The sequence below is a fragment of the Hyla sarda genome, chromosome 2, assembly GCF_029499605.1.
Source record: "Hyla sarda isolate aHylSar1 chromosome 2, aHylSar1.hap1, whole genome shotgun sequence".
NCBI classification, from domain to species: domain Eukaryota; kingdom Metazoa; phylum Chordata; class Amphibia; order Anura; family Hylidae; genus Hyla; species Hyla sarda.
In genome coordinates, this window is record NC_079190.1 from 489,484,904 (window position 1) to 489,509,937 (window position 25,034).

The 25,034-nt window shown below is 43.8% G+C and overlaps 1 protein-coding gene across 8 annotated transcripts in view; it reads left to right on the top strand.

The window, feature by feature from the left end:
* The window catches only part of DOP1B (DOP1 leucine zipper like protein B), a 248,102-nt gene that overhangs the window by 162,226 nt on the left and 60,842 nt on the right, over nt 1-25,034 (top strand). For all 8 annotated transcript variants that reach the window (XM_056559592.1, XM_056559588.1, XM_056559589.1 and 5 more), the window contains 9 exons: nt 563-686; nt 2,989-3,098; nt 3,952-4,066; nt 9,192-9,312; nt 13,293-13,412; nt 13,570-13,669; nt 16,957-17,148; nt 19,782-20,436; nt 24,161-24,432. In XM_056559592.1, coding sequence (XP_056415567.1) covers nt 563-686; nt 2,989-3,098; nt 3,952-4,066; nt 9,192-9,312; nt 13,293-13,412; nt 13,570-13,669; nt 16,957-17,148; nt 19,782-20,436; nt 24,161-24,432 — 1,809 coding nt within the window. The remainder of the gene's footprint in view (nt 1-562; nt 687-2,988; nt 3,099-3,951; nt 4,067-9,191; nt 9,313-13,292; nt 13,413-13,569; nt 13,670-16,956; nt 17,149-19,781; nt 20,437-24,160; nt 24,433-25,034) is intronic.

The following is a 25,034-nucleotide window of genomic DNA, read 5'->3' on the forward strand; positions in this document are numbered from 1 at the left end:
AATGCCCGTATCAGGAACTGTCCAGAGCAGGAAAAAATCCCCATAGCAAACCTATCCTGCTCTGGACAGTTCCTGATACGGGCATCAGGTGTCAGCAGAGAGCACTGTGGACAAGACGAAAAAGAAATTCAAAAAGAATAGAGTTTCCTCTGTAGCATACAGTTGCTAATAAGTAGTGGAAGGGTAAAGATCTTTTAATAGAAGTCATTTACAAATCTGTTTAACTTTCTGGCACCAGTTCATTTATAAAAAAAAAAAAAAAAGTTTTCCACCGGAGTACCCCTTTAAATAGGCCTGTCTTAGCATGTGATGCCCCTTGAGACACCTCTAGGTATTGTACAAGGGTGTTCCCCAACGAGGGTGCCTCCAGCTGTTGCAAAACTACAACTCCCAGCATGCCCGGACAGCCAACGGCTGTCCGGGCATGCTGGGAGTTGTAGTTTTGCAACAGCTGGAGGCACCCTCATTGGGGGACACTGTCCTGAACCTCCAGACAATGCCTTTTCTCCACTGCTCTCTGTTCACTTGTGGTTACAGTGTGTTTTGTGACATTTCTTTACAGGATTCTGCAGACTGTCCTATGTCCCTTCAGCGGACAGATATCATTCACATCCTCTCCTGCGCCATCCAGACTGTGCTGAGACGGGACATGTCGCTCAACAGAAGGTTGTTTGCCTGGCTGCTAGGTAGGTACAGGGATGTAGCAGTGCTGAGTTTGACATTATGCAATCTAGTGGTTTTTGTGGAACCAGCGAGGCCATTTCTGGGTTCACACCACGTTTTTGCAATACAGTTCCCTTATCAGGTTTTTGATCTAAAAACAAAAACGGATTCCTCAAAACCGGACTAAATTGTATCAAAACATGTGTACAAATTTTAATCCGTATACGGTTTGAAAAATGATGTCCGGTTGCATCCGTTTTTTTTAAAGAAAAAAAATGTATACATTTTAACTTTTCACTCCATTATGAATAAAGTTTCACTTGTTTGATTGAAATTCCAAGAAAAAAAACCTGTGCAAAGTCCAAAAAACGTATGGTGAAAATCGGATGGAACCGTACGCACATACAGTTCTGTACGGTTCCCATTGACTCCCATGTTAAAAAAAAAAAAATGTTTTAATACGGTTTTTCACCCGGACCAAAAACCGTGGTAGGCTACGGTTTTGGGTACGGGAAAAAAAAACTGACAAAACCTTACAGAATGCAAAATGGACACAACCTGATGCATCTTTTGGCATACGGTTTTCAATATGGTTTCATACGGTTTTCAAATTGAAAACGTATACGGGAACTGTATTGCAAAAACATGGTGTGAACCCAGCCTCAGGCTGGGTTCACACCACGTTTTGTTAAATACGGTACCCGTATACGGCTGGGAGGAGGGGGGCGGGGCTTAATCGCGGCGCCCGCACTCAGCCGTATTCGGGAACCGTATTTAATGCATGTCTATGAGCCGACCGGGGTGAACCGCAGCCTCGGGTCGGCTTCGTTTTTGGCCGTATGCGGTTTCCCGAGCGCAGGCAAAAACGTGGTCGACCGCGTTTTTGCCTACGGTAGGGAATCCGCATATGGCCAAAAACGAAGCCGACCGGAGGCTGCGGTTCACTCCGGTCGGCTCATAGACATACATTAAATATGGTTCCCGAATACGGCTGAGTGCGGGCGCCGCGATTAAGCCCCGCCCCCCCTCCTCCCAGCCGTATACGGGAACCGTATTTAACAAAACGTGGTGTGAACCCAGCCTTACAGAGGTTGTCCAAGATGGCTGCTTTCTTCCACACACGGTTATGTGGGTTATGTCTGGCATTGCACCTCTGCTCTATGGAAATGAATAGGGCTGCGGTTCCACACACAGGCAGTCACGCCCCCTCCCATATACTTGCATTGAGGGGGCGGGGCGTGACATGAGGGGGCTATGAAATCACGAGCTCCCGGTGCAGATCTAAGCGCTCAGAACATTTTGTTCCAAATGCTGAGCAGCGGAGTACCCCTTTAAAGGGGTTATCCAGGAAGAAACTTTTTTTTTAAATATCAACTGGCTCCAGAATGTTAAACAGATTTGTAAATTACTTCTATTAAATTTTTTTTAATCCTTTCAGTACTTATGAGCTTCTGAAGTTGAGTTGTTCTTTTCTGTCTAAGTGCTCTCTGATGACACGTGTCTTGGGAACCGCCCAGTTTAGAAGCAAATCCCCATAGCAAACCTCTTCTAAACTGGGTGGTTCCCGAGACACCTGTCATCAGAGAGCACTTAGACAGAAAAGAACAACTCAACTTCAGAAGCTCATAAGTACTGAAAGGATTAAGATTTTTTTAATAGAAGTAATTTACAAATCTGTTTAACTTTCTGGAGCCAGTTGATATATATAAAAAAGTTTTTTCCTGGATAAGGCTGGGTTCACACCACGTTTTTCAAATACGGTAACCTTATACGGTTTTCCACAAAAAAACGTATACGACCGTATGCATAGAGAATGCATTGTAAACCGTATTCCAAATGTTGTGTACGGTTGCATCCGTTTTTGCCTCGGATACGGTTTTGCCGATTTTTCAACCGTAGGCAAAAACGCTGTCGACCACGTTTTTGCCTCCGGTTGGAAAACCGTATGCGAACCGTATGCAGTTCTTTTAACATTGTTGTCTATGAGAACCGTACACAGAATTTCAGAATACGGTTGCACACGGTTTTTCTAATCCGTTTTTGGAGTGGACACATGCGCAGAAGGAATTTCAATAGAACAATAATAACTTTATTAAATTGCTGGAAAACTAATTCCAACAAAATAGCAAAACCGTTGGCAAAAACTGATGCAAACGGATAGAACCGTACGGGGAAAAACCGTATACGTTTTAATTTGGAGTCATATGGTTGCATACGGTTTTTGCCATACGTTTTTTAGCGGAAAACCGTATACGGTAACCGTATTTAAAAAACTTGGTGTGAACCCAGCCTAACCCCTTTAAACTTCTATTTCTTTCTCTACAGGGTCAGATATAAAAGGCAGCATTGTCGCTCCAGAGCTTAAAGCAACATCAGGGGAAGAAGAATACGGCTCCTGCTTTTTTGCTAAATATTCCAAAGATCTATTAGTCCAGGTAAGTGGAACATACACTGTTCTCAATGTAGGGAAAACGCTATTGCTATATCATTCTGCGATTAAGACAGTATTTACCTGTATGAGAATTCGGAGGACCCTCATCTTGTAGCCACAGCAGAAAATAACTGCAAAGAGTGTCTCGCCCTCTAGAAGACCCAGTGTATTGGTTTATTACCTGAGCAGCCTATTCAGTTTACTGGGAACTGTGTAATGCTTCATTTCTCCTGTAGGGGTGCTGCACAGAAAATGAACTGTGTTCACATGGAGTAATTTCCGTGCGGAATTCCGCAGAAGAAAATGATGCCGTAATTTCCTAGGCTTTCTTTTCAATGGGTTTCCACTGGCCCTTTCAGATAGCAGAATTTCCAAAATATAAGATCAGTCTTATATTTTGCGGAATGCCATTATAGGAGCACACTTTTTTAAATCAACTGGTGCCAGAAAGTTAAACAGATTTGTAAATGACTTCTATTAAAAAATCTTAATCCTTCCAGTACTTATTAGCTGCTGAATACTACAGAGGAAATTCTTTTCTTTTTGGAACACAGAGCTCTCTGCTGACATCACGAGCACAGTGCTCTCTGCTGACATCTCTGTCTAAATTTCACTCCCCTGGTGGAGAAATATGGAATAGCACTTCAGTATATATATCGATTTTATACATTTTTATAGCATGCTGTTATTTTCCATGGCGCTGTGCAATGTAACATAAAGGGGGCACTTATATATAAATACACAGATAATATATAGAGAAGAAACAAGCAGGTTCGTCATAGTAGTGACAGACACAGGAGGGGAGAGCCCTGCCTTCAATTATTGATGTTATTGTTTTTTGTTTGTTTTTTCCACAGGCCCTAATGCAGATTTTGCACCAGAATATCCTGTATTCGGACGCAGAACAAGGCCTCCATGTCTATCTGAAGCCTTTCCGCATCCTCGTCAGCCTTCTGGACAAGCCTGAGATAGGTAATGTGACCGGCTGTATGAGAAGAACATCCTGCGGAACATAGATATTCCCTATTACAGGGGTGGGGAACGTTTTCTTTACCGAGGCCAATTGGATATTTATGCGACCAATCACGGACCGTAAACATTTTTCAAATTAGCCGCTATTTGTGGTCAAACATTTAATTAACCATCGCCACCCCCCCCCCCCCCACCCCCAAATGTTATGGCTGGAAGTGCTTCTCTTTGTTGAAGCGTGTGATGTTAACTGGTATCAATGTTGTTTGCATTCGTCAGTCAGAGTTAGCTTGCCCCTGTAGGTATTTCCCGCATATGTAGTTTGACCCCCCCCCCCCTGTGTGTAGGAACCCCCCCTGTATATAAGACCATCCTGTAGGTAGTTTTCCCCCCTGTATATAGGATGCCCCTTTAGGGAGCTTGCCTCCTGTAGGTAGGAGGACCTCTGCCCTGTAGTTTGGTGGGTCCCTGTATGTAGGACCCCCTGTAATTAGCTTTCATTCTGTATGTAGGACCCCCTGTAATTAGCTTTCATTCTGTATGTAGGACCCCCTGTAGTTGGCTTTCATTCTGTATGTAGGACCCCCTGTAGTTGGCTTTCATTCTGTATGTAGGACCCCCTGTAATTAGCTTTCATTCTGTATGTAGGACCCCCTGTAATTAGCTTTCATTCTGTATGTAGGACCCCCTGTAATTAGCTTTCATTCTGTATGTAGGACCCCCTGTAATTAGCTTTCATTCTGTATGTAGGACCCCCTGTAATTAGCTTTCATTCTGTATGTAGGACCCCCTGTAATTAGCTTTCATTCTGTATGTAGGACCCCCCTGTAATTAGCTTTCATTCTGTATGTAGGACCCCCTGTAGTTGGCTTTCATTCTGTATGTAGGACCCCCTGTAGTTGGCTTTCATTCAGTATGTAGGACCCCCTGTAGTTAGCTTTCATTCTGTATGTAGGACCCCCTGTAGTTGGCTTTCATTCTGTATGTAGGACCCCCTGTATTTGGCTTTCATTCTGTATGTAGGACCCCCTGTAGTTGGCTTTCATTATGTATGTAGGACCCCCTGTAGTTGGCTTTCATTCTGTATGTAGGACCCCCTGTAATTAGCTTTCATTCTGTATGTAGGACCCCCCTGTAATTAGCTTTCATTTTGTATGTAGGACCCCCTGTAGTTAGCTTTCATTCTGTATGTACGACCCCCTGTAGTTATCTTTCATTCTGTATGTAGGACCCCCTGTAGTTGGCTTTCATTCTGTATGTAGGACCCCTGTAGTTGGCTTTCATTCTGTATGTAGGACCCCCTGTAATTAGTTTTCATTCTGTATGTAGGACCCCCTGTAATTAGTTTTCATTCTGTATGTAGGACCCCCTGTAGTTATCTTTCATTCTGTATGTAGGACCCCCTGTAGTTGGCTTTCATTCTGTATGTAGGACCCCTGTAGTTGGCTTTCAATCTGTATGTAGGACCCCCTGTAATTAGCTTTCATTCTGTATGTAGGACCCCCTGTAATTAGCTTTCATTCTGTATGTAGGACCCCCTGTAGTTGGCTTTCATTCTGTATGTAGGACCCCCCTGTAATTAGCTTTCATTTTGTATGTAGGACCCCCTGTAATTAGCTTTCATTCTGTATGTAGGACCCCCTGTAATTAGCTTTCATTCTGTATGTAGGACCCCCTGTAGTTGGCTTTCATTCTGTATGTAGGACCCCCTGTAATTAGTTTTCATTCTGTATGTAGGACCCCCTGTAGTTGGCTTTCATTCTGTATGTAGGACCCCCTGTAGTTGGCTTTCATTCTGTACGTAGGACCCCCTGTAGTTAGCTTTCATTCTGTATGTACGACCCCCTGTAGTTATCTTTCATTCTGTATGTAGGACCCCCTGTAATTAGCTTTCATTCTGTATGTAGGACCCCCTGTAGTTGGCTTTCATTTTGTATGTAGGACCCCCTGTGGTTAGCTTTCATTCTGTATGTAGGACCCCCTGTAATTAGTTTTCATTCTGTATGTAGGACCCCCTGTAGTTGGCTTTCATTCTGTATGTAGGACCCCCTGTAATTAGCTTTCATTCTGTTTGTAGGACCCCCCTGTAATTTGCTTTCATTTTGTATGTAGGACCCCCTGTAGTTAGCTTTCATTCTGTATGTAGGACCCCCTGTAGTTGGCTTTCATTCTGTATGTAGGACCCCTGTAGTTGGCTTTCATTCTGTATGTAGGACCCCCTGTAGTTAGCTTTCATTCTGTATGTAGGACCCCCTGTAATTAGCTTTCATTCTGTATGTAGGACCCCCTGTAGTTGGCTTTCATTTTGTATGTAGGACCCCCTGTAATTAGCTTTCATTCTGTATGTAGGACCCCCTGTAATTAGCTTTCATTCTGTATGTAGGACCCCCTGTAATTAGTTTTCATTCTGTATGTAGGACCCCCTGTAGTTGGCTTTCATTCTGTATGTAGGACCCCCTGTAATTAGCTTTCATTCTGTTTGTAGGACCCCCCTGTAATTTGCTTTCATTTTGTATGTAGGACCCCCTGTAGTTAGCTTTCATTCTGTATGTAGGACCCCCTGTAGTTATCTTTCATTCTGTATGTAGGACCCCCTGTAGTTGGCTTTCATTCTGTATGTAGGACCCCCTGTAATTAGCTTTCATTCTGTAGTAGGACCCCCTGTAGTTGGCTTTCATTCTGTATGTAGGACCCCCTGTAGTTGGCTTTCATTCTGTATGTAGGACCCCCTGTAATTAGTTTTCATTCTGTATGTAGGACCCCCTGTAGTTGGCTTTCATTCTGTATGTAGGACCCCCTGTAGTTGGCTTTCATTCTGTAGTAGGACCCCCTGTAATTAGTTTTCATTCTGTATGTAGGACCCCCTGTAATTAGCTTTCATTCTGTATGTAGGACCCCCTGTAATTAGCTTTCATTCTGTAGTAGGACCCCCTGTAATTAGTTTTCATTCTGTATGTAGGACCCCCTGTAATTAGTTTTCATTCTGTATGTAGGACCCCCTGTAGTTGGCTTTCATTCTGTATGTAGGACCCCTGTAGTTAGCTTTCATTCTGTAAGTAGGACCCCCTGTAATTAGCTTTCATTCTGTATGTAGGACCCCCTGTAGTTAGCTTTCATTCTGTATGTAGGACCCCTGTAGTTGGCTTTCATTCTGTATGTAGGACCCCCTGTAATTAGCTTTCATTCTGTATGTAGGACCCCCTGTAGTTGGCTTTCATTCTGTATGTAGGACCCCCTGTAGTTGGCTTTCATTCTGTATGTAGGACCCCCTGTAGTTAGCTTTCATTCTGTATGTAGGACCCCCTGTAGTTGGCTTTCATTCTGTATGTAGGACCCCCTGTAGTTGGCTTCCATTCTGTATGTAGGACCCCCTGTAGTTGGCTTTCATTCTGTATGTAGGACCCCTGTAATTAGCTTTCATTCTGTATGTAGGACCCCCTGTAGTTGGCTTTCATTCTGTATGTAGGACCCCCTGTAGTTGGCTTTCATTCTGTATGTAGGACCCCCTGTAATTAGCTTTCATTCTGTATGTAGGACCCCCTGTAGTTGGCTTTCATTCTGTATGTAGGACCCCCTGTAATTGGCTTTCATTCTGTATGTAGGACCCCTGTAGTTGGCTTTCATTCTGTATGTAGGACTCCCTGTAATTAGCTTTCATTCTGTATGTAGGACCCCCTGTAATTAGTTTTCATTCTGTATGTAGGACCCCTGTAGTTGGCTTTCATTCTGTATGTAGGACCCCCTGTAATTAGTTTTCATTCAGTATGTAGGACCCCCTGTAGTTGGCTTTCATTCTGTATGTAGGACCCCCTGTAATTAGTTTTCATTCTGTATGTAGGACCCCCTGTAGTTACCTTTCATTCTGTATGTAGGACCCCCTGTAATTGGCTTTCATTCTGTATGTAGGACCCCTGTAGTTAGCTTTCATTCTGTATGTAGGACCCCCTGTAATTAGCTTTCATTCTGTATGTAGGAACCCCTGTAATTAGCTTTCATTCTGTATGTAGGACCCCCTGTAATTAGCTTTCATTCTGTATGTAGGACCCCCTGTAATTAGCTTTCATTCTGTATGTAGGACCCCCTGCAGTTGGCTTTCATTCTGTATGTAGGACCCCCTGTAGTTGGCTTTCATTCTGTATGTAGGACCCCCTGTAGTTGGCTTTCATTCTGTATGTAGGACCCCCTGTAATTAGCTTTCATTCTGTATGTAGGACCCCCTGTAATTAGCTTTCATTCTGTATGTAGGACCCCCTGTAGTTAGCTTTCATTCTGTATGTAGGACCCCCTGTAGTTGGCTTTCATTCTGTATGTAGGACCCCCTGTAGTTAGCTTTCATTCTGTATGTAGGACCCCCCTGTAATTGGCTTTCATTCTGTATGTAGGACCCCCTGTAGTTGGCTTTCATTCTGTATGTAGGACCCCCTGTAATTAGCTTTCATTCTGTATGTAGGACCCCCTGTAGTTAGCTTTCATTCTGTATGTAGGACCCCCTGTAGTTGGCTTTCATTCTGTATGTAGGACCCCCTGTAATTAGCTTTCATTCTGTATGTAGGACCCCCTGTAGTTAGCTTTCATTCTGTATGTAGGACCCCCTGTAGTTAGCTTGCCCCCTGTAGGTAGATGCCCTGTAGTTAGTTTGCTTCCTTTATGTAGGACTCCCTGTAGTTGGCTTGTCCCCTGTAGTAAGGACCCCCTCTAGGTTAAAAAAAAACACACATATTTACCTTGGTCCTGAACAACCCCTTCCAAGTCGCTGCCGTCTTTTCGTGCTTCTAGACCAGGAGTGTCTCTATCTTCCACCCCTGCTGTATTACGTAGCTCCTGTAACCCTTCCATAGTGCCAAATGAGATGCACTGGGAGGCCAAGGCAAGTCCATTCTGCCCTCTACTACTACTCACTTTTTTAGCTATTGTAAGAATCTTACCCAGAGTAACCTAGATGCAAATAATGAACATATACCATTCACTGACAGCAAACAGAGAGCTAGAAAATAGTGAGAATTGAACACACAAGGAATATGAAAATGTTATAAAGTTTCTTGTTATATAATGATTGTGAATGCGTGTTCTGTGCTCTGTCACTTGTCAGCATATTATGTATTATAAGCAATATGTTGTATCCCCTCAGGTCCTCCGGTGGTGGGCGATTTGTTCCTGGAAGTGATCCGAGCTTTTTATGCCTACTGCAGAGATGCTCTGGGGACAGATATAAAGCTGAGCTATGGCCAGAGCGGCAGCCAGCTCATAAGGTATTCATAGCTATGCAGAGATTTGCCAAAACGAAGATCTTCCTGTAAGACTCCATCTCATTACATCATATAGGACTGCTCGGCTATGGGTTAATGTATTCTGATATGGCTCGGACACATACAGTGGGGCAAAAAAGTATTTAGTCTGCCACCAATTCTGCAAGTTCTCCCACTTAATTAGATGAGAAGCCTGTAATTATCATCATAGGTATACCTCAACTATGATAGACGTAATGAGAAAAAAAATCCATAAAATCACATTGTCTGATTTTTAAAGAATTTATTTGCAAATTATGGTGGAAAATAAGTATTTGGTCAATTACAAAAGTTTATCTCAATACTTTGTTATATACCCTTTGTTGGCAATGACAGAGGTCAAATGTCTTCACAAGGTTTTCACACTCTGTTGCTGGTATTTTGGCCCATTCCTCCATACAGATCTCCTCTAGAGCAGTGATGTTTTGGGGCTGTCACTGAGCAACATGGACTTTCAACTCCCTCCAAAGGTTTTCTATGGGGTTGATATCTGGAGACTGGCTAGGCCACTCCAGGATCTTGAAATGCTTCTTATGAAGCCACTCCTTCCTTACCCGGGTGGTGTGTTTGGGATCATTGTCATGCTGAAAGACCCAGCCACGTTCCATCTTCAATGCCCTTGCTGATTGGAGGAGGTTTTCACTCAAAATCTCACAATACATGGCCCCAATCATTCTTTCCTATGCACGGATCAGTCATCCTGGTCCCTCAGAAATAAAACAGCCCCAAAGCATGATTTTTCCACCCCATTCTTCACAGTAGGTGTGGTGCTTTTTTTGATGTAGCTCAGCATTCTTTCTCCTCCAAACACGACGAGTTGAGTTTTTACCCAAAAATTCTACTTTGGTTTCATCTGACCATATGACATTCTCCCAATCCTCTTCTGGATCATCCAAATGCTCTTTAGCAAACTTCAGACGGGCCCGGACATGTACTGGCCTAAGCAGGGGGACCCGTCTGGCACTGCATGATTTGAGTCCTTGGAGGCGTAGTGTGTTACTGATGGTAACCTTTGTTACTTTGGTCCCAGCTCTCTGCAGGTCATTCACTAAGTCCCCCCGTGTGGTTCTGGGATTTTTGCTCACAATTTGGTTTCTGGTGTCCTTCGACAGCTCTTTGGTCTTGGCCATAGTGGAGTTTGGAGTGTGACTGTTTGAGGTTGTGGACAGGTGTCTTTTATACTGATAACAAGTTCAAACATTAATACAGGTAACGAGTGGAGGACAGAGGAGACTCTTAAAGAAGAAGTTACAGGTCTGTGAGAGCCAGAAATCTTGCTTGTTTGTAGGTGACCAAATACTTATTTTCCATCATAATTTGCGAAAAAATTCTTTAAAAATCAGACAATGTGATTTTATGGATTTTTTTTCTCATTCTGTCTCTCATAGTTGAGGTATACCTATGATGAAAATTACAGCCTCTCTCATCTATTAAGTGGGAGAACTTGCACAATTGGTGGCTGACTAAATACCCAAATTTTTGCCCCACTGTAGTTGTACTGTACGTGTGTATATATATTTTAAATCAGAACTTGCACAAATGTTCAAAAAAAGTATCCCTTCAGGTTGTTAATGTGGATCTGAATACTAAATTATTAAAGGGGTACTTCAAAGGAACAAAATGTTTTCGAATCAACTGGTGCCAAAAAGTTATACGGATTTGTAAATTACTTCTATATAAAAATCTTAACCCTTCCAGTACTTATTAGCTGCTATATGCTCCATAGGAAGTTGTGTCGTTTTTTTCCGGCTGACCACTGCTGCCACCTCTGTCCATGTCAGGAACTGTCCGGAGCAGGATAGGTTTGCTATGGGAATTTGCTTCTGCTCTGGACAGTTCCTGACATGGACAGAGGTGTCAGCAGAGAGCACTGTGGTCAGACTGGAAAGAAATACACAACTTCCTCTGGAGCATAGAGCAGCTGATAAGTACTGGAAGGATTGAGATTTTTATATAGAAGTAATTTACAAATCTGTATAACTTTCTAGCATCAATTAAGTAGAAGACATTTATTTTCCTCTGGAGTTCCCCTTTAATAATTTAATATTCAGATTCATATTTTCATCCTGAAAGGATACTTTTTTTTAACATTTGTGCAAGTTCTGATTTAAAATATATTCACACGTACGGTATCCTGTGCATATTTCATGCGCAGGATTTGAAGCTGCAGAGTTTATGCTGCAGAGTTCTATGCAAACTAAACGACTGAACACGTCTTCAAATTTGCAGCTTCAAATAGTGTGCATCAAATATGCGCAGGATACTGTACGTTTAATCAGTGCATTAACTATGTGCCTAGGAAATTACTTCCCAAAGCACGTCAACAAAACTACTGGATTGACCCCATAGTCCTTATTGTCCCCTTTCCTAGATCTCTTTTGTATTAGGTTGTGAGTTTCCTAGAGGCGGAGCCAATGGGTCCCCGTTGAGCCGCAGCATCTCTCTCTACAACGTCACTGCATTTTTGATTGACACACAGGGCTGTGCGGTCACTTGCAGCCCTTTGTGTGCAGGGCTGGTGCAAGGATTTTTGCCACCCTAGGCGAAAACTAATTTTGCCGCCCCTTGGGTGCGGGTGCTTTGGGTGCTGGCTGGCTACTAACTTTCATGTAGTGGGCAGAGTGGCACCACCCATTAAGATGGTTCTCTAGGCGGCTGCCTATTTTGCCTATAGGAAGATCCGGCCCTGGTTGTGTGCAGTCTGCGCATGCGCCAATACAGTGTCATTCAAAAGGCAGTGACGTTATGGAGAGAGGAGTTGTGGCTCGATGGCATTGCGCACCCGCAAGCCCCGCCTCCAGGACTCTTAAAATGTGATCCCAAAGAGATTTTTTTTGTATAGTTTTCACCCACCAAACTACATAAAAAGGTATGTGAGCAAGGAGGACAATAAAGGATGTATCGATGGCGATTTATTTATTTTTCTTTTAAGCTCCTGGCGAAAAACAGCAAAAACTTTTTAGCAAGATTCAGCTGTGCTAAAAATGTAGCAATTTGTTTCTTGCCTGCATTGGGTGGGGCTATGCGCAAAGGGGGAGTGGCCGTCCTGTGCACTGAATTTAAAGGGGTACTGCGCACCCCTAGACATCTTATCATCTATCCAAAGGATAGGGGATAAGATGTCAGATTGCGGGGGTCCCGCTGCTGGGGACCCCCGGGATCTCGGCTGCAGCACCCACCTGTACGGCTTCCACCTCACACCGGCAACGCTGGAGGCTTTGGATCCCGACCACAATGGCGGAAGAGCGTGAGGTCCGTCACGCCCCCTCCCATAGACTTGCATTGAGGGGGCGAGGCGTGATGTCACACAGGGCGGAGTCGTGACGTCACGCTCTTCCGCCATTGTGGTTGGGATCCGAAGCCTCCAGCGTTGCCGGTGTGAGGTGGAAGCCGTACAGGTGGGTACTGCAGCCGAGATCCCGGGGGTCCCCAGCAGCGGGACCCCCACGATCTGACATCTTTATCCCCTATCCTTTGGATAGGGGATAAAATGCCTAGGGGTGCGGAGTACCCCTTTAACACAAGGCTAGCAGGCGAAAAATTCTCCACAAGCTTTAAAGGGGTACTCCACTGCCCCAGCATTCGGAACATTTGGTTCCGAACGCTTGGTGCAGGCTGCGGGGGTCGTGACGACCCCCGCAGCCTGCACCCAGCGTTCGGAACTAAATGTTCCGAACGCTGGGGCAGTGGAGTACCCCTTTAAGCCGGCCGAGGTTTCTCAGCCTGCCTCCCATGAGCCTGGATTTATCAAGAGGCGCACGCGTAGGGATTTATTTAGACCGGCGTTTGAGGTGTTGGTCTTAATAAATCCCCCCCTATGTGTTTATGGAGAGAGTTTGTATAGGTATTTATATGAAAGCTGTAAACGTATTGGTTGCCGTGGGCAACTGCACCATTTGTGACAAAACTTCCCCTAATGTTCCCTGTTTTTTTTTTTTTTTCAGTGCAATTAAAGAAAATAAAAACGCCTCAGAAATCGTGAAGACGGTGAATCTCTTCATCACCTCCCTCAGCTCCGACTTCCTGTGGGATTACATGACTTTGTGCTTCGAGCACAGCTTCAGGTGTGTATACCGATAAGAGAATGGCGCTTCGTTGCATCTGTTGACCAATCTAACCCTTTACAAATGCGCCATTGTTTACACAAGCCCCTGCCGAAATGCAGACCTGTCCGTCAGATGGAGGAATGTGTTAAATGAATCCTTAACTCTTTCTTCACAGAAATACTGGAGACACCAGTGACCCCAAGTACGTGGGACGAGCTCCTTGCGTGTCAGAGGTCTGCACTCTCCTGGTCTTCCTTCTGGATGTCATTCCTCTGGTAAGGAAATTCACAGACCTAATAAATAGATAAATAAAGCTTAACCCCTTAACGACGCAGGACGTATATTTACGTCTTGCGCCGGCTCCCGCGATATGAAGCGCGACCCCGCATCACATCGCGTCGGTCCCGGCGCTCATCAACGGCCGGGACCCGCGGCTAATACCACACATCGCTGATCGCGGCAATGTGCGGTATTAACCCTTTAGAAGCGCCGCTTCTAAAGCGAAAGTGAAAGTATCCCGGCTAGTCAGTCGGGCTGCTCGGGCCCGCCGCGGTGAAATCGCGGAGTCCCGAACAGCTTACAGGACACCGGGAGGGCCCTTACCTGCCTCCTCGGTGTCCGATCGGCGAATGACTGCTCCGTGCCTGAGATCCAGGCAGGAGCAGTCAAGCGCCGATAACACTGATCACAGGCGTGTTTATACACACCTGTGATCTGTGTAAAAGATCAGTGTGTGCAGTGTTATAGGTCCCTATGGGACCTATAACACTGCAAAAAAAAAGTTTAAAAAAAGTGTTAATAAAGGTCATTTAACCCCTTCCCTAATAAAAGTTTTAATCACCCCCCTTTTCCCATAAAAAAATTAAAGAGTGTAAATAAAAATAAACATATGTGGTATCGCCACGTGTGTAAATGTCCGAACTATAAAAATATATCATTTATTAAACCGCATGGTCAATGGCGTACGCGCAAAAAAATTCCAAAGTCCAAAAAAGCGTATTTTGGTCACTTTTTATACCATTAAAAAATGAATAAAAAGTGATCAAAAAGTCAGATCAAAACAAAAATCATACCGATAAAAACTTCAGATCACGGCGCAAAAAATGAGTCCTCATACTGCCCTGAACGTGGAAAAATAAAAAAGTTATAGGGGTCAGAAGATGACATTTTTAAACGTATAAATTTTCCTGCATGTAGTTATGATTTTTTCCAGAAGTGCGACAAAATCAAACCTATATAAGTAGGGTATAATTTTAACCGTATGGACCTACAGAATAATGATAAGGTGTAATTTTTACCGAATTATGCACTGCATAGAAACGGAAGCCCCCAAAAGTTAAAAAATTGTGTTTTGTCTTCGATTTTGTCGCACAATTATTTTTATTCCTGTTTCGCCGTGAATTTTTGGGTAAAATGACTAATGTCACTGCAAAGTAGAATTGGCGACGCAAAAAATAAGCCATAATATGGATTTTTAGGTGGAAAATTGAAAGGGTTATGATTTTTAAAAGGTAAGGAGGAAAAAACGAAAGTGCAAAAACGGAAAAACCCTGAGTCCTTAAGGAGTTTTAAAGGGGTACAACAATGGAAAACATTTTCTTTTAAATCAACTGGTGCCAGAAAGTTAAAAAACAGATTTGTAAATTACTTCTATTAAAAAAAAATCTTAATCCTTCCAGTACTTATCAGCTGCTCTATGCTACAGAGAAAGTTCTTTTCTTTTAGAATTTATTTTCTGTCTGACCACAGTGCTCTCTGCTGACACCTGTGGCCATGTCAGGAACTGTCCGGAGCAGGATAGATTTGCTATGGGGATTTGCTCCTACTCTGGACAGTTCCTGACATGGACAGAGGTATCAGCAGAGAGCACTGTGGTCAGACAGTAAAGAAATTCGAACAGAAAAGAACTTCCTGTGGAGCATACAGCAGCTGATAAGTACTGGAAGGATTAAGATTTTTAAATGGCAATCATTTACAAATCTGTTTAACTTTCTGGCACTAGTTTAAAAAAAATAAAAAAAAATGTTTTCCAGCTGAGTACCCCTTTATGGCTAGGACGACTTTTTCCGCAACACGCAAGTGGCTTCAAGCTTGACCAGAAGTCCATCCTGAATGGACCGTGCATCCTGTGTTGCAACCAAAGGCCTCAGCCTGATGTTCTACAATAAAGGGAACCTGTCATCAGATTGCACCCTATATAACTGTTGGCAACACAACTTACAATAACCTCAGGTTACAATATTTTCGGTCTTTTCTGGACCATTGTAACTTGAAACCAGACTCAACATACAATGTACAGACAGTCCAGATCTGTGAGACATCTCACTGGCTGGAAGATCGGACCAATCAGAATGGGAATACACTTTTAAAACCCCTGTATTACTGAAGTGCATGCACTGACTGGTGTCTGGTAGCGCCCCCTACAGTACAGGGAGGTATTACATGTTCTGTACTGCTCTACCTGTGCCAGGGTTAGCTGCTTCTTTTGGACACCAGGTGAGGGCGGCTCCATGTTACTTTTCTGGGACGCTTTGTGTACTGTACAGGACCCTGAAGAAGCTCCTGTCCTCTACATAGACAGTGATTACAGCTTCCAGCAGATCTTTATTACTTTTATATGTAAGGATTTGCTTTATCTATATTAGTTATCTACTTATTTTTCTTTAATCCTCACTTTTTCCTATTTTTGGATGACATTTTGGGGCTTCAGAACCAATTACCAGGTTTCCATAGAGTTATGGTCTCAACATACAATGGTTTCAACATACAATGGTTGTCCTGGAACCAATTAATGATGTAACACGAGGAACCACTGCATATAGGGTAAAATCAGCTTTCTCACCTTGTCTGGATGTCTTCCAGTCTGGCAGCATTACTGGAGAATATATGTTTGAAAGTTGTCCTGCATCGTATGTTAATGAAGAGCAAGTATTCCCTGGGGCGTTTTGGATCCTGAGATAGTCACGGCACTGTAACCACTCCTACTCTGATGTGATTGACAGCCTAGGAATCTCCAATGTCACCGCTCTCCTCCCCTGCTCACCGAAGTTTTGCAAGTCCAGAAGCCGCTTCATTTACAGAGATATATGTTACTTCTGGGCATGCGCATGTTGCCAGCAGTGATATAGGGTAAAAACTGGCTGGTTCCCTTTAAGGGCCCATGTACACTACAGATATTCCACTCAGAATTTAATCAGGTTGTAAGTCCTCTTAGTAGCCCTATTTGCTGGGTTACAGCAGGAGAATGTAAGTTAGAAGAGGAAAAAAATACAGATTCCAAATTAGTCCTGGAATGCCTCTTTGCTCCTCCTCCCATCCTTATCTCTGTTTGATTGACAGTCAGCTGAAGCCAAGCTCTGTTTCCAAAAACATATGCATACATATTGTTTGCAGGTGCGAGATCTGGAAACGGTTCAGCTTCCAACTGCCTGTCAATCAAATAGAGATTCCTGTACATAGACAACAACATTACCAAGTGGCCCATCTACCCTATATGTGTATACATGTTTTATACTTATGATTAGTTATTGTTTTGTTTAATGATCTTTCATTCCCTTGTCAGGAACTTTATTCAGAGGTCCAGACTCAGTACCTTCCTCAGATGCTCAGCTACATGGCTCAGTCTCTCTCAGAGAACATGGACGCGCTCAGCCTTCCGGAGCTGACACAGGCACTGAAGACTTGCTTCAAAGTCCTCAGTAAAGTGCAGATGCCTCCGGCCTACCTGGATATGGATCCTCTCAGCCCAGGCAGTGTAAGCCATTTATTCTAAAGAAATCATTGTTACTCAATGACAGGGGGGCCCGAACTCCAGTAGGGTGGGCCATGTGAGCATCCGGCTGCATGCAACCGAAATGCAGCAGCCACAGGTTTGCTGAAAAAAACTGTGCTATTAAAAATGTTTTGTTCCCCTAGAGGACTAGAAGCAGGAATTCTTTAAAGGGAACCAATCATCAGATTTTACCCTATATAACGCTTGGCAAAGCGTTATATAGGGTAAAATCTTTATTTTCACCATTCCCGGGGGACGCTCCTGCCCCCAGGGATGGTGAAGATATGACGTTATAAACTAGTCACCGCCGCCGCCGTAAGTAGTCACCTGGGCGGGGAGCTCTTCTCGCCTACTCCCGTTCTTCGGCCGGGAGCGACGCCCACTCCGCTTGATTGATGGGCCGCGTCATTGTTCCGCTCACTGAACAGACGGAGCAGAGCGATGGCGCTGCCCATCAATCAAGCAGAGGGGGCGTCGCTCCCGGCCGAAGAACGGGAGTAGGTGAGAAGAGCTCCCCGCCCAGGTGACTACTTACGGCGGCGGCGGTGACTAGTTTATAACTTCATATCTTCACCATCCCTGGGGGCAGCGTCCCCCGGGAATGGTGAAAATAAAGATTTTACCCTATATAACGCTTTGCCAAGCGTTATATAAGGTAAAATCTGATGATTGGTTCCCTTTTAAGGTGCTTATCCAGCATTTTGCTAAAAAGTCATATTCTGCTGGGGGAAGAGAAAAAAAACCTATACTTACCTAGCTCTATTCCTTCCACAGCCCCTGTTCAGCTCTGTCCAGTCCCCCGATCTTCTCCTTGCTTTTAAGATGAGCGTTCAGTGCAGGACCTGCAGGCTCAGCCAATCACTGCACCAAGTGCTTGTCTCAGAAAAAAGATAGAAGACCGGGGGACCAGATGAAGCCGAATGAGAGCTGCAGGGGACCAGCTGGGGACTGGGGTAAGTAAGTATAGTTTTTTTTTTTTTTCCAGCTGCAAAGCGGTATATAATTTTTAGCAAAAAGCTCGCTAACCACTTAAAATTCTTCTATAAGGCTTTGGAAATTTTAGATTTGCAATGCTTTAGAAAAATATAGTATTCTTCTTTGTTCTGCTCTGGCCTTGGAGCAAAACAACAACAAAAAAAATGGTGCTGGTAAATCCATTTCATGCTAGCCAAGCACAGCGCCAAACAGACCCCATTGACTTTACAGAGCTATTTTTTTCTTTTTCAAAAAACAGCGCTACACCTGTCCTCGGGTTGTGTGCGGTATTGCAGCTCAGTTCCATTGAAGGGAATGAAGCCAAGTTGTAATGCCACACACAACCTGAGGACAGAAGTGATGCTGTTTTTGGAAGAAATTGGCTCGGTTTTTCTGTTTATGGATAACCCCTTTAATGGGTTATGTTGGGTCTCCATCATGGTGTCCGGTGCTTTTGCATTCTGCACTATGTTGTGTTATTACCGGTATGAACCCAGCATTTATACAGAGCTTATTCATCTCTTTTATACATCTATTATTCTCAGTACATTAAACCAGTGTTTCCCAATCAGTATGCCTCCAGCTGTTACAAAATTACAACTCCCAGCATGCCCGGACAGCCTCTGGCTGTGAACAAGGCCTTAGATTAGTGTTTCCCAACCAGAGTGCCTCCAGCTGTTACAAAACTACAACTCCCAGCATGCCCGGACAGCCTCTGGCTGTGAACAAGGCCTTAGATTAGTGTTTCCCAACCAGAGTGCCTACAGCTGTTACAAAACAACAATTCCCAGCATGCCTGGACAGCCTTTGGCTGTGAACGAGGCCTTAGGTTAGTGTTTCCCAACCAGTATGCCTCCAGCTGTTGCAAAACTGCAACTCCCTGCATGCCCCGATAGCCTCTGGCTGTGAACGTGGCCTCAGATTAGTGTTTCCCAACCAGTGTGCCTCCTGCTGTTACAAAACAACAATTCCCAGCATGCCTGGACAGCCTTTGGCTGTGAACGAGGCCTTAGGTTACCATTTCCCAACCAGTATGCCTCCAGCTGTGGCAAAACTACAACTCCCTGCATGCCCCGATAGCCTCTGGCTGTGAACAAGGCCTTAGATTAGTGTTTCCCAACCGGTATGCCTCCAGTTGTTGCAAAACTACAATTCCCAGCATGCCCCGATAGCCTCTGGCTGTGAACAAGGCCTTAGATTAGTGTTTTGCAACCGGTATGCCTCCTGCTGTTGCAAAACTACAACTCCCAACATACCCGGACAGCCTTTGGCTGTAAACGAGGCCTTAGGTTACCGTTTCCCAACCAGTATTCCTCCAGCTGGTGCAAAATTACAACTTCCAGCATGCCCCGATAGCCTCTGGCTGTGAACGAGGCCTTAGATTAGTGTTTCCCAACCAGTATGCCTCCAGTTGTTGCAAAACTACAACTCCCAGCATGCCCGGACAGCCTTTGGCTGTGAACGAGGCCTTAGATTAGTGTTTCCCAACCAGTATGCCTCCAGTTGTTGCAAAACTACAACTCCCAGCATGCCCAGACAGCCTTTGGCTGTCCGTGCATGCTGGGAGTTGTAGTTTTGCAACAGCTGGAGGCACCCTGTTTAGCAAACACTGCCTTAAATAAATACTTTTTTTACTGCAGAGTCCATCCAAGGAGTCACTGAAACTAAAGACAAACAGCGAATCCGAGGTGGAGGTGGGAGAAGAGCCGATATTTCCCCCATTAAAGTCGGAAGACAGCGGAATCGGCTTGAGCAATTCTTCCCCGGAACTGTCTGGATACCTGCGCATGCCCAAAGTGTCTCCAGAAAAGGGAGACGTCTGGAAGAAGGGGGGCAGCGTACAGAAGACCCTGCTCTGTATACAGGATCTAGTGGCCAATTTCGCCAGCAGGCATCTTTTCGGCCTACAGTTACAGGCGCAGAACGATGGAGTCTCTGCCCCAGGGAAGGAGGGTCCCCAGAAGAGGAAGGGGCACTGGGAACCCAAACAGATCACCGCCCCGCAGTTCAAGCAGATGCTGACAGAGTTCTTCACTCCGCGGACTCCGGTCTCGAAACCCAAAAATGATAGGATCGAATATTCTCCATCCCACAGCCCGACTAAGAGAGTCAGTAAGGGGTCAGAGGAGGAGTGGGACATTGACCGCTTCATCCAGAACATGGGCCAGATGTCTGAAGACTGCCGGGAGGCCTTCGCTGCGGCCTGTCACTTCCTGCTGGATTGCGCCACTTTCCCTGTCTATCTGTCAGAAGAGGAAATGGAACAGATAAACTCGTCTCTATGCCAAGTGCCCGGTAAGAAGGGTTAAAATGAAGGCATCCATATTGCATGTCGTGTTTACAGAAGAACTCCTCTTTCGCACAACATATTTACAACACCCAACAGCTTAAAGGGGTATTCCGGCCAAAGACATCTTATCCCCTATCCATAGGATAGGGGATTAAATGTCTGATCGCGGGGGGGGGCCTGAATGGAGGGGGCATGGCGTGACGTCACGTCTCCAGTCCTGGAAACGCAGAGGTTTCCAAGACTGGAGCAGCAGCCCCGAATAGAATGCAGGTCCTGCCCCCCCACGATCAGACATCTTATCCCCTATCCTTTGGATAGGGGAGGAGATGTGTTTGGCCGGAATACCCCTTTAAAAAGGATTATCCATGAATAGATAAACAGAGCTACATTCTTTGAAAAACAGCACCACCCCTGTCCTAAGGTTGTGTGTGGAACATTGAATGTGTCAGCAGATAAGAACCATTTGGCCCATCTAGTCTGCCCAATAATCTGAATCCTATCAATAGTCCCTGACCCTATCTTATATGAAGGATAGCCTTATACCTATCCCTCTCTTATATGAAGGATAGCCTTATACCTATCCCTATCTTATATGAAGGATAGCCTTATACCTATCCCTATCTTATATGAAGGATAGCCTTATGCCTATCCCTATCTTATATGAAGGATAGCCTTATACCTATCTCTATCTTATATGAAGGATAACCTTATACCTATCCCTATCTTATAGGAAGAATAACCTTATGCCTATCTCTATCTTATATGAGGGATAGCCTTATGCCTATCCCTATCCTATATGAGGGATAGCCTTATGCCTATCCCTATCTTATATGAAGGATAGCCTTATGCCTATCTCTATCTTATATGAAGGATAGCCTTATACCTATCCCTATCTTATATGAAGGATAGCCATATACCTATGCCTATCTTATATGAAGGATAACCTTATACCTATCCCTATCTTATATGAAGCATAGCCTTATGCCTATCCCTATCTTATATGAAGGATAGCCTTATGCCTATCCCGATCTTATATGAAGGATAACCTTATGCCTATCCCTATCTTATATGAAGGATAGCCTTATGCCTATCCCTATCTTATATGAAGGATAGCCTTATGCCTATCCCGATCTTATATGAAGGATAGCCTTATGCCTATCCCGATCTTATATGAAGGATAACCTTATGCCTATCCCTATCTTATATGAAGGATAGCCTTATACCTATCCCTATCTTTTATATGAAGGATAGCCTTATGCCTATCCCTATCTTATATGAAGGATAGCCTTATACCTATCCCTATCTTATATGAAGGATAGCCTTATACCTATCCCTATCTTATATGAAGGATAGCCTAATGCTTATCCCTATGTTATATGAAGGATAGCCTTATGCCTATCCCTTGCTTATATGAAGGATAGCCTTATGTCTATCCCGATCTTATATGAAGGATAACCTTATGCCTATCCCTATCTTATATGAAGGATAGCCTTATACCTATCCCTATCTTTTATATGAAGGATAGCCTTATGCCTATCCCTATCTTATATGAAGGATAGCCTTATACCTATCCCTATCTTATATGAAGGATAGCCTTATACCTATCCCTATCTTATATGAAGGATAGCCTAATGCTTATCCCTATCTTATATGAAGGATAGCCTTATGCCTATTCCTATCTTATATGAAGGATAGCCTTATGCTTATCCCTATCTTATATGAAGGATAGCCTTATACCTATCCCTATCTTATATGAAGGATAGCCTTATACCTATCCCTATCTTATATGAAGGATAGCCTTATACCTATCCCTATCTTATATGAAGGATAGCCTAATGCTTATCCCTATCTTATATGAAGGATAGCCTTATACCTATCCCTATCTTATATGAAGGATAGCCTAATGCTTATCCCTATCTTATATGAAGGATAGCCTTATGCCTATTTCTATCTTATATGAAGGATAGCCTTATGCTTATCCCTATCTTATATGAAGGATAGCCTTATGCCTATCCCATGCATGCTTAAACTCCTTCACTGTATTTGCAGCGACCATTCTGCAGGAAGGCTATTCCATGCATCCACTACTCTCTCAGTAAAGTAATACTTCCTGATATTACTGCAGAAACCTTTCCCCTCTAATTTAAAACTATGTCCTCTTGTGGTAGTTTTTCTTCTATATAAATCTCCTCTCCTCCTTTACCGTGTTGATTCCCTTTATGTATATAAAGTCTCTTTCATATCCCTTTGTTTATCATATCCCCTCCCCGCAATTTTCAGTTGCCTTTAATAATGCATGTTTTAAGTAATCCCATTTCTTCTGAACTCCATGTAATCTGTTCCAGTCTGATAGGGACTCATTTCTGACTTATCTAGTCTGTTTTCTAAAACAAATGTAACACCTTAATGAGCTATGCTCATTAGCAAACATGCAATAGCAAACACCTGAACAAATTCCTTACTTGTTCTCAAGCAGCGTTCGGCAAAAACACAGATGGTGCAGTTGAAAACTCCAAGTCAGTCTCCTGTAATATCTCTCCAATGCACTTAGAATAGCAGCACTTTGAATATGCAGCTAATGAATTAGCTTGGCTCCATCCACTTCAATGGAACTGAACTGCAGTATCACACCCAACCTAAGGCAGGGGTGGCGCTATTTTAGGAAGAAATCTGCTCTGTTTTTGTAATTAAGCACATTTCCATGAACCATCATAGTGATGCTGTAAAAGGTATTCTGACCTAGAATATTCAGAGTGTGAAATTGTTGGGGGGTCCATCTGCTAGGTGCTGGTGACTTGGGTTGTCTACTATAATGCGTGAACTATAATAGAGAGTATGGGGAAACTCTGGTCCCTTCGTTCTTTATGTTTACCACTGGGATATTTAAATAGTGGACACAAGTCACAGTTATATGGATATGGAATAAAGACTTCTGTTTAGAATATCCCTTTAAAAAAAATTAAGCTGTTTCTCAGTTATATATGTGTTTGGAACAGTTTGTCGACAATCTTATAGTAGTATTTATCTCTGCTTGACTAAAAGTTCTGCAGTGATATAGTGGAGGGGGTTTATCACTGCTTGGCTGGAAGTTCTGCAATGATACAGAAGAAGGTATTTATCACTTCTTGGCTGGAAGTTCTGCATTGATATAGTAGATGGTATTTCTATCTGCTTGGCTGGAAGTTCTGCAGTGATATAGTGGATGATGTTTATCACTGCTTGGCTGGAAGTTCTGCAGTGATATAGTGGAGGGGGTTTATCACTACTTGGCTGGATGTTTTGCAGTGGAATAGTGGAGGGGGTTAATCACTTCTGGGCTGGACGTTCTACAGTGATATAGTGGATGAGGTTTATCACTGCTTCGCTGGACGTTCTGCAGTTATATAGTGGAGGTGGTTTATCACTACTTGGCTGGATGTTTTGCAGTGGAATAGTGGATGATGTTTATCACTGCTTGGCTGGAAGTTCTGCAATTATATAGTGGAGGGGGTTTATCATTACTTGGCCTGATGTTTTGCAGTGGAATAGTGGAGGAGGTTAATCACTTCTGGGCTGGACGTTTTGCAGTGATATAGTGGAGGAGGTTTATCACTGCTTGGCTGGTCTTTCTGCAGTGATATAGAGGAGGGGGTTTATTACTGCTTTTGCTATCCATAAGTCTGATGGCAGTAGATAAGAAACGTGCAGTCTTGTAATCAGTTAACTCTTTATTTCCCTGTTTTGTACTAGGGTCAGGTGATGCCGGGTTCCCCTTGTGGTTCAAGTCCCTGATGACGGTCTGCTGCTGTGTGAAGGATTGTTACATTCAGAATGTAGCAATCTCTACTCTATTGGAAGTGGTCAATCACTCGCAGTCCCTTTCATTGGTCATGGAAGACAGAATGAAGCGCTCGAAAATATCCGGCTACAGCGCGGTCTTTGGGAAGCTGCAGATGGTCACAGTTCCACCTGTCTCTCCAGGAGTCCTCAAACTTATTGCAGAAAAGACGGACTTCTACCCAGTAAGTCTGCTTGGAAGGAGTAGTGTTTACCAAGGGATCATGAAAGTCTATGAACACATTTGCAACCATTTTTGCTGCACCCCCACATCTTTAAAATGGTGAACCAACTTTAAAATACCAAATAGTTTTAAAAATCTACAGATCCTGTGCCGGTCTATGGGTTTTCATGGTTACATACTACTAACCAAACTATAGTGTGATGCAATCATGTGTTACTCCACTCTCTACTAACCTACAGATGGATGGAAGGGAAAAACGATTAGGGTTAGGCTATGTTCACATGACGGAATTTCCAAGCGGAATTCCGCTGCAGCAGAATCCCATTGATTTCAATAGGATTCTGCTGCACTGTACACACAGCGGAATTTCCGTGGAAGATGTTTCTTCCGCCGAAATCCTGATTCCAGCGTCGGCAGAAAGAATAGACTTGACTATTCTTTCTGTGGGTCATGCTTGGAAATGCATTGCCGTCTATAAGAGTGCATTTCTAAACGGTCCTATCGCCCGCCGGAACGTTCAAATGTGCTGAATGTCCACCGTATTTTCTGGGCAGACATTCCACACAGAATCGGCTGTGTGAACATGGCCTTAGGTTGGAAAGT